Source organism: Cebus imitator, unplaced genomic scaffold (assembly GCF_001604975.1).
Source record: "Cebus imitator isolate Cc_AM_T3 unplaced genomic scaffold, Cebus_imitator-1.0 Scaffold80, whole genome shotgun sequence".
Lineage (NCBI taxonomy): Eukaryota > Metazoa > Chordata > Mammalia > Primates > Cebidae > Cebus > Cebus imitator.
In genome coordinates, this window is record NW_016107395.1 from 3,089,428 (window position 1) to 3,104,995 (window position 15,568).

Below are 15,568 nucleotides of genomic sequence, written 5' to 3' on the forward strand. Positions count from 1 at the left end.
AAAAAAAGGAGAGTTTAAACTTAATGCTGTATATAAAAACAGAAATAATCCAGCTGGACTTTGAAAGTTCCAACTTGTAATATGACAGAGCTTCAACTTTGTTCTGCACTCCGCATTTTCTATTTCTTTTCAATGACCGTCTTTTAGTTTCTTCTGTGTTTCCAACATGGAATATTTACTGAATGAAAAAAAATTTTTTTTTTTTTGAGAAGAGTTGGAGCAGTGAGTCAGAAGGACCTTAGTCTGAATTCCAGATTTCCAATTTACTGGTAATTTGCCTTGGAGAAAATATATAACTTCTTTAAGCCTTGATTCTCTCTTTTACAAAATGAGGATAATGATTTTTCCCTCTTGTGGATCTCATGAGACTGTTAAAAGTAAAACACATGGCCCAGCCCCTGGCACTTACATCAGGGGTTGGCTTTTTCACAGCATTTGGTCAGATTTAGTATTTTTAGATCCAATGATAACTCCATTTACATTTAGGTACTTTTATGTGTTTTTGTGCATGATATCAAATCCAGAAGAAACCAATTTATATAAACAATGTAATTGCAGATACAATTTAAGTATTTAATATTGTAATATTCCTAATGGGTAGGAAATATATTGAACTCTCTAAGCTAATAGACCAAAGGTTTTAGTAATCTCTCTATCTCCTCCCTTTCCCTTTGAAAAGATTATGTACCTAGGCTCGGGTTTGTGCTGTGTTGGTGCCTTGGCTGGGCTTTCCACCCAGGGAACAGCTCGTCTTGGCAATGCATTGGGCATGATTGGGGTTGCTGGAGGACTGGCAGCCACCCTCGGAGTCCTAAAACCGGGCCCAGAATTACTAGCTCAGATGTCTGGAGCGATGGCTTTGGGTGGTACCATTGGTAAGCACTTGTGGACTTTAGCCTTTTTGTGAACTCCAGTTTCTCAATATATATTTCTGTCTAAGGTCCATATTGATGAAATAATTAAATTGCATTCATGGAAGTTGCTTCAGTTAATATTATTTTGGTGAAATTTCATCCCGGTTCATGTAATTCTCATTCAAGTACAAACATTTTAAAACACTGAGTAAGTGCATCAAATGAGTCAAAATATCCTGTACCCAATTCTTATTTTACTGGCTGTGTCCTGTTAGTTGATAATGGAATGGGGGATTGGAATCCTTATACATGTACTATATATAGGCTAACTTTTGTTCTGCTGGGTATCAATAACAGCCAAAGATTCTGCTTCACAGCCCTGTTAAAAATGAAGAAAACATGTGCCGGCAGAAACACCACTGTTTTATTTAGTTTTGTGCTGGATTGTTAAATTTTCAGAAATTTTTAGGCCAGACATGGTGGCTCACACCTGTAATCCCAGCACTTTGGGAGGCTTATGTGGGTGGATCACTTGAGGCCAGGAGTTTGAAACCAGGCTGGCCAACATGCTGAAACCATCTCTCCTAAAAATACAAAAAAATTAGCTGTGCATGGTGGCGTACAACTGTAATCCCAGCTTCTTGGGTGGCTGAGGCATGAGAATCACTTGAATCCGGGATGTGGAGGTTGCAGTGAGCCGTGATCATGCCACTGCACTCCAGCCTAGGTGACAGCAAGACTCTTTTTGAAAAGAATTTTTTTTTTTCCAGGAATTTTGAGAGCTGGTTGTTAAACACAGCCATTATTGAATATTAAATTACATAAACTTAAAATTAAATAAATCATATTAGAAACAAAGATAATATTAAAAACTCATAACTTTCTAATTAATTTACTAGGTTTTATTATCTATGCTCTTGAGGTTACTTATATCTATTGTATGTGTATAGAAGAAATGCTATATATCAGTGGGTACATTTCCTCCCAGTTCTACATTCAATGATATCACATTGGTAGATTGAAATTTAACTTGGTGGGAGTATTGGAGTATGGAATTATATACGCAAATGCTGTAAATGTGGGCTTGATTTATTGTTTTGTTTATTGTTCAGATCTGAGATAGTGATGGAGAATATGTTAATGATGCAGCTTAAACTTTAAATGTGCTTTGACCGTAGCTCTGACATTGTGAATAGCACAAATAATTGAGCAAATAATCTTCCAGTATTTGAAAACTATTATCAGAGTCAGCAGTGAAGTTACTCACATGGCTAACAAATGAGTGACATCCTTACATACATTCTGTTGTTTTCCTTTCATCTTATTAAAGTAAATAAAAATATCAAACAATGTTTCTGTTGGATGTATGCTTATTCATCAGTTGCAAACACTAGGTGGCTACAGATATAAGAGTTTAGCAATGATCCATAAAAACATTCTATGAAAGTCAATTTATCCCTATGGAGTTCGGTAAAGAACACTGTATATCTCATTATTTGAAAATTGTGTGCTAGCCACCTTTATATCGTTAAACCTCATGTATTTGCATGTGCATATATGTTTTCCTTCTGGAGCTGGTTATTGTTTCCCAGTGCAACACTGGCTTTAGGCCTCCATTTATGCTTCCTCAGAAAAGCTTTGACTCATCTCTTGATAATCTCTAGAAAGGTACTTGACGGCAAATGTTTGCACTGTAGGTTCATGGCAGGAAAACTTTTAGACATGATCTTAGCAAATATTCTGATCTCCACTCCTTGTGTATTTACCGCCCAGATTTTTGCATTTCTTTACCTTGGGAATTTGCTCCCATCTACCCACCTGAAAACCAAGGTTATCTTCATGTTCCAGGTGTTTCTAACGTGCTCAGGAGCAAGCGCTGGCTATAGAGAAGAAGGCCTGGGTTGTAATGGGGAGAACATAAGGGAATTTAATTAGAGCTTTAGTTAGTCTGAAGAAATATTGGCTGGGGAAGGCTGGGAGTTTGTGAGAGGAAGAGGCATGCATTGATGCTCTGTGTTTGGGTTCATTGGAGTTGGGTCGTGCTTAGGTGTGTGGAGAAAAACTGTTGTTTTGAAAGGGTATGCAAGTTGAGCATCTTTAATCTGAAAATTCAAAATGCTTCAAAATCTAAAACTTTCTGAGTGCTGACATGACACTACAAATGGTGAATTCCACACATAAATACTTAATGCAAACTTTGTTTCACGCACAGAATCATTTAAAATGTTGTTTAAAATTACTTTCAGGCTGTATGTATATGAGACATAAGTGAATTTCATGTTTAGACCTGGGTACCATTCCCAAGATATCTTATCATGTATATTAAAATATTCAAAAAAAGAAATTAAAATCTGAAACACTTCTGGTCCCAAGCATATCAGATAAGGGATACTCAACCTCTATACAATCAGTGTCCTTACCTCCTGTACAGCCCCCATAGAGAATATTTAGCCCATACTGGGAACTAGATAATATTTATTGGTGACAGTGATGGAAATCCTTAAGGGTGATCTTTGTTGTGGTTACTCCTCAAAAGTTTGTCAAGTTTTAATTTACTTTTGACCTTCATTTCATAACAGGATTGACAATTGCCAAACGCATCCAGATTTCTGATTTACCTCAATTAGTTGCTGCTTTTCACAGTTTAGTGGGTTTGGCAGCTGTACTTACTTGCATAGCTGAGTACATTATAGAATATCCACATTTTGCTATGGATGCAGCAGCAAATCTCACCAAGATTGTGGCTTACCTCGGCACTTACATTGGTGGCGTCACCTTTAGTGGGTCTCTCATTGCGTATGGAAAATTGCAGGGTAAGTGATTCAGCATAACATACAGTAGAGGTAAATATCTATTGTTTATGGTATTTAGGGATCCATTTCAATTTCAGAAAATACATTAACAGGACGGAGCACAATGGCTCATGCCTGTAATCCCAGCACTTTGGGAGGCTGAGGTGGGAGAATCTTGAGCCCAGGAGTTCAAGACCAGCCTGGGGGACATAGTGAGACCCTATCTCTGCTTTTTATAAAAAATAAAATATTATTATTAATAAAAAGATTGAAAAAAGAAAGTACCTTAACAATAAAAACTGTTAGGTGAAGAGTATTCATATAGCACTCATAAAGTGTAAAAAAATTCCCCCCCATCCTTCTCCTTTATTGATACTTACAAGTCTCATAAAGCTTTGTAGCTGTTTAATTTGCAGACAGCTAATAGAGGAAATTAGTGCACAAAAATTTGCATAGAGGGATTAGTTGGCTTTTGATCATACATGTGAACTAAATAGCATCCTCGTAATCCATGGTTAGAGATGGCTGTGTAGAATTCACAGAAATGAACTTTATACATTTTCCAAAATAGAAGCTTATTAAATAAATGTATGTGAATAGTAAACAGTACTTATTTAAAAAAAAAACAAAACATGTTTTAGGACTCTAGCCTGACAACTTTGCTGCTGGTAAAGTCAATCATGAAAATGGAAGTGGAGAAAAAATCCTACAGCGGCTGTTGTCAGTGTTGTTACTAAAAAGTCTCTAGAGAGACTAGTTTGTGATTTAAAAACATGGTCTTGCCTCTGAGTAATAAAGCCATGGAAATTAAGTGGGGAACTTCCATGAAACTTGAAAATCATAAAATAACTTCAATCTCAAACATTCTTACCTCATGTTTTGCTTTTAGGAACAAATAACAAACAAGGTTTCTTCCTCTTGGGCTCAGTTGATAAAATCAGAAATGCTAGTGTGCTAGGACTTCTTATTGAAGTTCTATTTATTTATTTTTACTTTTTATGCTTTTGTTTTGTCAGAAGTCTGGCATGCATGAAGTTTTAAATAAATAAAACCTCACTTAACAACTTCTATGTTGATCATACGTGAGAAAATCACTTTTTAAGATTTCATTATAAAGAGGAAAGAAATTGTTTTGGTATCAAAGTAGGGAAAAGAACAGTGAAGTCGAACCATAGTTTTTCTGTCTCCATTCGTGTTTGTTATGTGTAATAATTCTAATTTGCTTTTGTGTTTCATATCTGGTAATATAAAGTAATATTTTAAATACCATGTTATTCTAATAATAAATTTTGGTAGTTTAGGATTAAAAGACACACTTGAGTGTGTGTGAGGGGGTTTCTTACAACACATTCTGAATTCTAAATACTGTGTGCTTGGCTCTAGGTCTCCTGAAATCTGCCCCTCTCCTACTCCCTGGAAGGCACCTACTCAATGCAGGCTTGCTGGCTGCTAGTGTGGGCGGGATAATCCCATTCATGTTGGACCCAGGCTTTACCACTGGCATCATGTGTCTGGGTTCTGTGTCTGCTCTCTCTGCTATCATGGTAAGAAGTCAGAGATTAAAAAGTATATTCTTAGTGAGGAACTGGGAATATTTTGTTAGATTAAAGTCTAATCATACTTTTATCTCTTCAAGAACCTCGATAGAATAAAACTGTTTTTAAAATTATGTCACATGTTCATTTTTTTGGAATCTGGAAAACATAGAAAAGTGTAAGAAGAATATAATTCTTTCTTGCAATTTAATTGTTCATTTCAAAGTTGTCACATCAGACACCTTTACTGCTCTGGAGTCTCTTCACTGGATCAATGTGTTGGTGAAAAGGAGCTTAAAAAGGCCAAGGGTTTCAGTTTCATTTATTAGGTGCCTACTATGTGACAAGCCCTACAAAGTAGTGCTTCAGTGTTTATACAATATGTGTAAGATTGTCTCTGTCCACTAGTTGCTCTCACATTCTTTGGAAGATATGACATGAAATCAAATAATTAGAAAATGAAATGCAGTTTAAAAACCCTGTATGCTCAGTAAGAGAGTTCCGTGAAGCCTTTTATGATAGGTTCAGTCTTCCTCTTTCTCTATTATTTTTACATTTAGTATATTGAAACATATGGTAGTTTTTAGTTGTCTATGTGGTAGTCTGGCATCTTATTTCAATGTATGATACTGTTTCATGTAGCTCTGTTATACTGTTATTCACTGTTATTCATGTTCTTTCAGTGTGTACTCTGTAGACAAGATTTATATTTAAGTTAAATCTGCGGTGCCTAACACAAAGTTAGATAAATAGCAATTGCTTATGAAATACTTACTGACTCCTTGATTCAGAAACACCAAAATTATAGTGTAAAAATGATATTTATTTTTGTATGATCATGAGTTAAGTCACGATTGCAACACAAAAACTGTAGAACACTGAAAAGCAAATTAAAATCTCATCTTTATATGAACACTCATGGTCTAATTTTATTCTAGCTTATATAGCACTGATATTTGTTTTATTTTAAACAAAAGAAAAATAGTTTTGATATTTTTAATCTAATAAAGCAGAATAGGTTAACAAAGTTTCAACATAAAAGATATACAAATGTGGCCAGGTGCGGTGGCTCATGACTGTAATCCCAGCACTTTGGGAGGTCAAGGTGGGTGGATCACCTGAGGTCAGGAGTTTGCGAATAGCCTGGCCAACATGGTGAAACTCCATTTCTACTAAAAATACAAAAATTAGCAAGGCATGGTGGCACGCACCTGTAATCCTGGCTACTCAGGTGGCTGAGGCAGGAGAATCACTTGAACCCCGGAGGTGGAGGTTGCAGTGAGCCGAGATTGCACCATTGCACTCCAGCCTGGGCAACAAAGCAAGACTCTGCCTCAAACAAACAAAAAAAAAGGTATACAAATGAAAAACTTTAAGAATTGTTGTTTTTGGGAAGCAGTGAATATGATATGTAAAGTGTTTATTGGTTCTTTGAGAATGTCTGACTAAGAGAAAGTATTTTTTAAATTTATTACTTTTGGCTTAAATGAGTAATACATGAATATGCTCTCATTGTAACAAATAAAAAAAAGTAAAAATATGTGAAATAAAAAGCAAAAACTTTCTCCCACCACCTTTATTCCTTTCCTGTGTTTAGTAACTTTGAGTTGTATCATGGACATTGTTAAAGATACATTATAAACATTTTGGATTATGTTATATTCCTTCAAAGAGAATTAATTATTATTTTTTATGTATGTGTTTTTGTAACCAGCTAACATGGCTAAACTCAAATTTCAAATTTTGACTCTGTTATGGTAGGGGGCAGCTGAAATCTCTTGTTATTTTATCCTTAACAGGATTGGTTGGTGTCTGTCTCTCATATGCGTAGTTCAAGAGTCATCCAGAGATTTGGGTAGAGTTTATACACAGAAACTGGGACTTCCTCTCTATAGCCTGCTCCTTTGTGGGATTCCCTTTTTACTTTCCAGCTGCCTTTGTGATCTTAAATGCTATATTCAGGATCTTTATGCCAGTAAGACCGTGGGCTTATATTTTAGTTATAATTTCTTTAATTGGTACCAACAGGGGGCTTGCCCTCAGTCTAAAGCCATAAAAACTGGGAAATTCACTTAGTATCATGTTTTTCCAAATATAGATTCCCTCTCCAGTTTCTGTCTGCTTTTCATTACTGGAAAGTGTTTTCTTAAAATGTAGGGATTTTTTTTTTTATGGGAGTGGGTGGCTCAGTGTTTATAGTTGTTATACCTGTGGGAGTGTTGGTCAGAGGGGAGACACTTATTACCAGAAGTGGAACTTACATGTAAATATATTAATGGGAAAGCCAGAATAATTAAGGACCAAAATATTAAATGCCAAAGGTTTTATTTTTATGTTATTAATTTTGAGTTCTGCTTTGACTGTTGTTCTAGGGTGTGACTTTGACAGCTGCTATTGGGGGTGCTGACATGCCTGTCGTCATCACTGTGCTGAACAGCTACTCAGGCTGGGCCCTGTGTGCAGAAGGCTTCCTGCTCAATAACAATCTGCTGACCATCGTGGGTGCACTCATAGGCTCATCTGGTGCTATCCTGTCATACATCATGTGTGTGGTAAGAAACAACACATACATGAAAGAAAAGGAAATGACATTCTGAAAACATGGATGTACTTGTCATTTCTTTTATTAGCCATAGAAATGAGTATGGTAGCTTTGAATTCTCTTCAGCAGAAATAGCAGAGTATTTCATTTGCATAAATTTTCAAGACTGCTTTTAAGGTACCCAACTGTAAAGATGGAAAATTAAATAGAAAGATAAAAATCTTCTAATGCCTCTCTCCATCTGGAGATAAACACGTTTTTTTCCTTATGTATTGCGTATCTGTGTATTTACTTGTCTGATCATATTATATATTGTCTTACATTTAAAAAAATATTATGTACTATATTGTTGACTTTTTTCTCATTAAAAATGCTTGTAGGCTGGGCACAGTGGCTCACCCCTGTAATCCCAGCACTTTGGGAGGCTGAAGCAGATGGATCGCCTGAGATCAGGAGTTCAAGATCAGCCTGGTCAACATCATGAAACCCTGTCTCTACTAAATATACAAAAATTAGCTGGTTGTGGTGGCAGGTGCCTGTAATCTGAGCTACTTGGGAGGCTGAGGCAGGAGTATTGCCTGAACCAAGGAGGGGCAGATTGCAGTGAGCCAAGATGGTGCCATTGCACTTCAGCGTGGGCAACGAGTGAAACTTTATTTAAAAAATGCTTTAAAAATATTATTTTAAGTGACTTAAATCTGTCATATCCATCATATCTTAATCCATCGTATGAATATACAAAATTAATTTCCCATTAATGCTATACATATGAAGTTGTTTGATTTTGATTTCTCTTTGTACCTAAGTATATCTTTGACATTTCAGATTTTTGTCTTAAGATAGATTTCCTAGAATTTATAGGCTCATTATACTTATTGCCATGTTTCTGGAAAGGTTGTTCTAATTTACACTTCCATTGGTCATCTGTGAGAGTTCCTACTTTAGAAGTTTTGTGATCAGCATGATGATATTTTCAAAAAAGAATAGAAAAAAGTTACAACACAAGTATGTCCTAGCTTTTTTGTTTGTTTGAAGTTCTCTTCCTGATGGCAGGAAGATGCTCTGCAAATATTACAATTAAAGGTTTGACTAGAACATTTTTTTCAAATTATAGATGTTATTTCTAAATAATACTTTCAAATAACTGCTAAAGTACAAGTATGAAACTAAGTGAAACCAGAAAATGATTTTACACTGATAAATAATTTAGACAAGAAAGGGATACTGTATTAGTCCATTCTCACACTGCTTTAAAGAACTACCTGAGATTGGGTAATTTATAAAGAAAAGAGGTTTAATTGACTCACAGCTTCACAAGCTTAACAGGAAGCATGACTGGGAGGCCACAGGAAACTTACAATCATGGCAGAAGGTGAATGGGAAGTAAGAACGTCTTGTCATGGTGGAGCAGGAAAGAGAGTGAAGGGGGATGTGCTACACACTTTTAAACCACCAGATCTCGTGAGAACTCATTAACACAAGAACAGCAAGGGGGAAGTCAGCCCCCATAATCCATCACCTCTCACTAGTCCCCTCCCGTGACATGTGGGGATTACGATTCAACATGAGATTTGGGTAGGGACCCAGAGCCAAACCATATCAGATACTTACTCTACCTTCATTCTGTTTATAATATTTTAAAAACTCCCTTATTTTACAACTCAGGATTTTTCTTACAATTTAATTGAAAATCTCATTGTAATTTTGAAGACTGAAGTATTTTTTCATAGAAAAAATATTTTTGCTTCTTTGGCTATATTGCAAAACAAAGGATTTGATAGCCCAAATGCAAAACAAGCCAAGTAATTTAAAATTAAATCTCCTAAATTGCTTGGGGAATTTGAAAAGGTGAAGACTTATGTATCCTATTTGAAAAGTGTCAGGCTTTGTGACAGAAAGAAGAAACATTTGTGAAGAAGAAATATTTAGTCAGTGTTACTAGAAATATAGTATTCTGTAAAAGTGAACTTTTAAGTTTGATTTTGCTTCAGTTGATGAATTTGAATGACCAGCAGGGGGCAGCAGATTTTCATTACTGTATTCTTAAACTTGTGGCTTGTCAGAAAGTGGCTTTTAAAGTTAAATGGGAGAATTTGAAGGATTTGATTTTAACAAAGCCAATGGCATACTGATACAGGGAGAGGAGGGAAGAAGACTTGTATCTAGTTCTTGAAGTGTCAACATGAGTAATTTCTTACATTATCCTTAAAAAGGAAAAAATGGTTTTCTTTAGGTTTTTAAATTTATCTAGAGTATTCCTCACATTTCTGTTTGTGTCTTTCTTATTACTCTTCTTTTCCTTCTTCACTTGCTGTCTTTTATTGTTATTAGTTATGGCAAACATAGTAAGTCTTACAGTAACACATAGTCTCTAACAGTAACTAGAATAAGGTAGTAAGAGGTACTTGTTGAAAGTACTATCTTCTATGCGTTCTGCAATTATATAATTTTTCTCTTATTTTTCCTGCTCTTTTGTATTTCTTGATATCTTTTTCTAGGTCTTCTCTTTCTTTTCTTTCCATTTCTACTGCCACAGGCATGCCATTTACCATCAGCATACCATAGATATTTTGTATTCCGATTCTGTATATATATCTATCAAATTATTCCAATAGCTGCCTGAGACCATAAATATATTGGATCAGATTAATAATTTGGATTCAAGAACAGCTGAAGCTTTAATTTAAAAAATTTTGGCCAGGTGCAGTGACTCATACTTGTAATTCCAGTACTTTGGGAGGCCAAGGCAGATAGATCAGTTGAGCCCAGAAGTTCAAGACCAGCCTGGGAAACATGACAAAACCCTGTCTCTGCAAAAAATACAAAAGTTAGTTGGTCATACTGGTAAACACCTACAGTCCCAGCTACTTAGAGGGGGGCGCAGAGGCAGGAGGATTACCTGAACATGGGGAGGTTGAGGCTGCAGTGAGCTGTGATCGTACTGCTGCACTGCAGACTAGGTGACAGTGTGAGACCCTGTCTCAAAAAAAAAAAAAATTCAATTAGAGATGTTTACTATAGGAAATTTGGAAGAAACAGAAAAGGAAAAATAAGAAAATAAAATTACCTAAACTTCCATTACTACTTGACTGTTAATATTCCAGTCTTTTTTATATGCATATGTTTAAATACATTCTATTTAATATATTATGTAATTGTCTAAACTTAATTTTAATTAAGATTTAATTAATGTTTAATTTTCTAATAATTTTTAGCACCTACCATTATAGCATACAGATATACCATAATCTCTTTATTCAAATTCATATTAGTTGTTTTTAACTGGTTTTTTTTTTTTTTTTTTTTTTTTTTTTTTTTCTTTTTTTTTTTTCTTAGCTTTTTTTTTTGTAAGTGCAATTACATGGTCAAAGGGAGTAAGATCTTTGATATTGCTAAATTGATCTTCACAAAGGATTCACCAGTCAAAGCTCTTACTTGTGATGTGCAATGTGTTTGTTTTACTGTATAATCTCTACTCCTAAGCATTGTTACAAAACAAGTCAGAAACCAGCAAAGACAAGGGCTGTCATATTTTTTGATTTTGAAGATAGAAATTATCTTTTCTTCTCAAATTTTCCGATTTCTGACTTTTTACATTAACCTTCATTGATTCTTTATGCTTCTTTATTATAGGAGATTATAGGACACTTAATTCATTCTCTTCATGGCTGTGCTTAGCGGCTCTAGGTAGATCAGAATAATCATAAAAATAAAATAGCTACTCAAAATTGGGCATTAGTGCAACATGGCAGGCATTATGCTGGGTGCTTTACAAATACAGCTCATTTAATCACCACAGAAATTCTAGAGGTATTATTGTTATTCTCATTTTACAGAGAAAGTATCGTAAGGCACCATTTATTATTCACCTTTATGTTTGTGGAGCTTGGCCAAGTACCTGGCACATTCACACAAATTGGTTTGTTAAATAAACATTAGATAAATATTTTATTTGTTAGCTTGTTTCATATTTTAGAATCATCTCCAGATACGTTATGGTAGCAGATATAATAAAGTTAATATGGTACCAGTATGTTGACCTTCATTGTTGTTTATTGAAGGAAACACACAAGTCCAAACCAGAACAGAGTGGTTTTATTATGTGCGAGAGAATGGAATGCCCCCCAAGTGTCTAACTAGTAGCCCTAAAATTGAATTTTTGTTTGACAAAGAATTCTTTTGGGTGTCCTCTGAGCTCAATGCTATGGTTACACAATACCCAATATTATAAAAACTGAAAAATGTTGACACTGTCCAAACAACCAACTCAAATCAATGATATCCAGTTATTATATAGACATTAACCTCTTTATGATTTTACAGTTTCCTTGTTTGTGATAGCATCCAGATTGCCTGGGAAATGGAGGTTTTACAAAAACTGAACAGCATTTTCAGACCAAATTTTCTGATTTTTATACTTTGCTGCTTGGTTCCAAATAAAAATAGAACAGAAGGAAGTGGATCAAAAGCCAAACCAAAAATGTTTTTTCCTTTGTGATTGATTAGTACCTAGAAAGCATTAAAATGAGAGATGCTAGGAAATGATAATATGTTATTAGTGCTTTGGCTTTGTCTGTTTTATAACCTTTCCTTTGTTTTCAGATTTATTTCTTACAGTGTGTTCAGAATTATGTGAATTAAGGTTCTCTTTAATGTAGAATGCAATTTTAATTATTGGGCTTAATAGCTTAAAAGGAACAGTCTTAAGCAGTGTTGCAAATTCTTTGTCATGGTAGCTGGGAACTCTTCAATCTCTGGATCAGCGGTCGTCAGATAGTCTCATTAATCATTTAAGAAGGCAAAAAAAAAAAAAAAGGAGAGAGAAAGAAACAAAACAAAACCATAAACCCTAAACATTTGTTGAAAATATGATGTTGCAATGGTAAATTTAGAGATGAAATTATTTTCGTTTTTAAGAGACCACATGGAATTATTATTATAGCTTAATGGTGATAGAATTGTGGATATGTGTTTAACAAGTTGACTTTGATTGTTCAACTATTCTGTGGTTCCTTGTTTTTCCGCCCTAAGATGCCATCAGAAATGGGTACACATTAACTAAATGTCCTCAGAGATTCTTTTCTTCTTCCTCATTCAGTTTTATAGGAGGAAATAGTGGTTTCTTTTAAGCCGAGTTAGAATAAAGTGGTTTATTTATCCCCCTCTTCTGTCCCTCTGCTTCTTCCCCTCTGTGGTCTTCTGCAGGACTGTGTGATACAGGTGATGGAACCCATTGGACTTTTTTAAAAAAAGTTATCTATAACAGAAATATCTTAATGTCCAAAATAGTCATTTAAATCAATTTTTAAGGGCAAAAATTTGGTAGAACATATATTTTGATAACAATTTCAGAATTGTGTAATTAAAAACTAGAAAGTATTAATCTAGATCAATGAGTTTAGTGTTTGGGAAGTCTTAGATTTGGCTATTTGGGTTTTCCTTAAAAGTTGGGTTTAAATATGGGAGGAATGTGTTAGGAATTTAAAACTTCATGTCAGCTTGGGACTGTGAACTTAATTAAAAGCATTACTTTAGCTGGGTGCAGTGGCTCATTCCTGTAATCCCAGCACTTTGGGAGGCTGAGTCAGGCAGATCACTTGAGGTCAGGTGTTTGAGACCAGCCTGACCAACTTGGTGAAACCCCGTCTCTACCAAATACATAAAAAATTAACCGGATGTGCTTGGGGGCATCTGTAATCTCAGTTACTCAGGAGGCTGAGGCAGGAGAACTGCCTGAACCCAGGAGGTGGAGTTTGTAGCAAGCCAAAATCATGCTACTGCACTCCAGCCTGAGTGACAGAGTGAGACTCCATCTCAGAAAACAAAAAGGCATTAGTTTAATTCTTTCGCCCTTTTATCCATTAATACACGTAAAGACATTTCAGGCTTTATTTTGTTTGCAATACAGACAAATTTGTCAGACTTTGGGCTCTATAAAATGTCAATGTTGTGTCTGATAAATGAGTTTAGGTTGAAAGAACAATTACAATTTTGACAACACTTTGATTCATCATCTTTGAAATTTACATTATTTATAGGCTTTATTAAAGTATGGCTGCTTGCTCATCTTCTGTGTACCTTTTCCTTCCTGTCTTTGGCTGGGCCGTACTCAGCATAATGACATGTCTCCACTAAGCTGGTAACAGGCTGGGCCATCATTGTATGGGGTGGCCATAGTTTTCCCAGTGTGGTACTTATCATTGAAGATCTCGGTGCCTTTTTGCTTTTTTAATACTAAAGTGTTGTATTTTTTTTTTCTCCTTTTACTAATGATTCTTAGGTCAAAGTGTTGTATTTTTTAAAAAAGCAGTATATTGACATATATAGCTTTTAAGTGGTGTAATGGATCAATAATATATTTATTATAACATTTAAAATAGGGTTTAATAAGTTTTTGGAATTTTTTTCTGAAGGGATAAAGTCAGTTATGATCATATAGAACAACTGTTTTGATCACATGCAGTGATTTGAATTCTTACAGTGCATTTGATTACTTAGAACAACTAGTTTTTTTCTTTTTCTCTTACTACCCCACCTCCAGAGGTCTACAAATGAACTGTTTTCAAAACCAGATCAGTTATTGTCACGTATTTCAGCAGTGGCATTCCTGTGGTACGTTCTTGAGTGATGATAATTGAGTATGAGAAGTCCATGTCTCTTATTTTCCTTTTGAGATTATTTTTCTAGTTAAGTTAAAAGAGTGAGTATAAATTTTAAAGAGTATATCACCTTATTCTTCGACCTACTTGGAAGTGCAATATTTTAGAGTCCTAGCGATGAACCCAGTTACTTCTATTAAAACTTAGGTATGGGGCTTCGTGGAGCTAAAATTGATTTGGAAAATAAGACAGTATCAACCCCCACATTTCTATTTTCTTGGTGACAGAGGGAGCAAAATTCTGGACAAAATGGATCCTTACTGTTCTGATTCTTACAAGTTGCTTCTTCACAGCTGGTTTCTGTGAAGATGGAATCTGTAGCAGAATTCAGCTTAGAGATAAAATTGCTCAATCAGTATTCAAACAGTAATAAGTAGATATGATTTTTCATTAATTTATTAATTTTACTTATACCTTTTCATTAAGTTTTTTGTTTCTATTTACTTTTCACTGAAAATATATCCGTTTGCAATTAATTTGATAGGGAAAAAAATAATGTTGTTCTCAGATATCTCTGTCATTTAAATTTTTGAAGTGATTTTCAGAAACCAGCTGAAATTTATCTGATTAAAATGTTTTAAATGATCAAATAAACCTTTTAAAATGATTTCAAATATCATATACACAACATTTGTACCATTCTCAAAAAGTTAAGTGGATTAAACTCTCACAGCTATTAATTTGGCTCTCTAGGCAATGAATCGCTCCCTGGCTAATGTGATTCTTGGAGGCTATGGTACCACTTCAACAGCTGGTGGAAAACCCATGGAAATTTCTGGCACACATACGGAAATCAACCTTGACAATGCAATTGACATGATTCGAGAAGCTAATAGCATTATTATTACACCAGGTAAAGAGAAAAAGCAAAAAACCAAAAGCAAACAACCTATAATAGCTGTTATAATTGATGATATTAAAATTTCTTATAATAGGAAAGTAGAATTGGAACTTCCTTAGTTTTGAAAAGATAATGAAAACTTAATAGCAACTCTATGATTACTAAGTGAAGAATACTGAGAATTCTCAGTTTAAGTTAATATTTTGGCTATCGCATGGAAATTCTATAAATTCTTGCAATGGGTTCTAGCCATGTCTTTCTGTGATTATGTGTACATGTTTACATCATTTTCAAGTCTTGTTTTTTTTTTGACACAGGTGGACTGCTTGAGTGATCTGCCTGCCT

General features: G+C 34.8%; 1 protein-coding gene across 2 annotated transcripts in view; it reads left to right on the forward strand.

Annotated features, from left to right (window-relative positions):
- NNT (nicotinamide nucleotide transhydrogenase) overlaps positions 1 to 15,568 on the forward strand; it is a 93,100-nt gene that overhangs the window by 51,659 nt on the left and 25,873 nt on the right. For both annotated transcript variants that reach the window (XM_017533178.2, XM_017533179.1), the window contains exons 14-18: positions 680 to 875; positions 3,434 to 3,667; positions 5,030 to 5,190; positions 7,554 to 7,733; positions 15,076 to 15,235. In XM_017533178.2, coding sequence (XP_017388667.1) covers positions 680 to 875; positions 3,434 to 3,667; positions 5,030 to 5,190; positions 7,554 to 7,733; positions 15,076 to 15,235 — 931 coding nt within the window. The remainder of the gene's footprint in view (positions 1 to 679; positions 876 to 3,433; positions 3,668 to 5,029; positions 5,191 to 7,553; positions 7,734 to 15,075; positions 15,236 to 15,568) is intronic.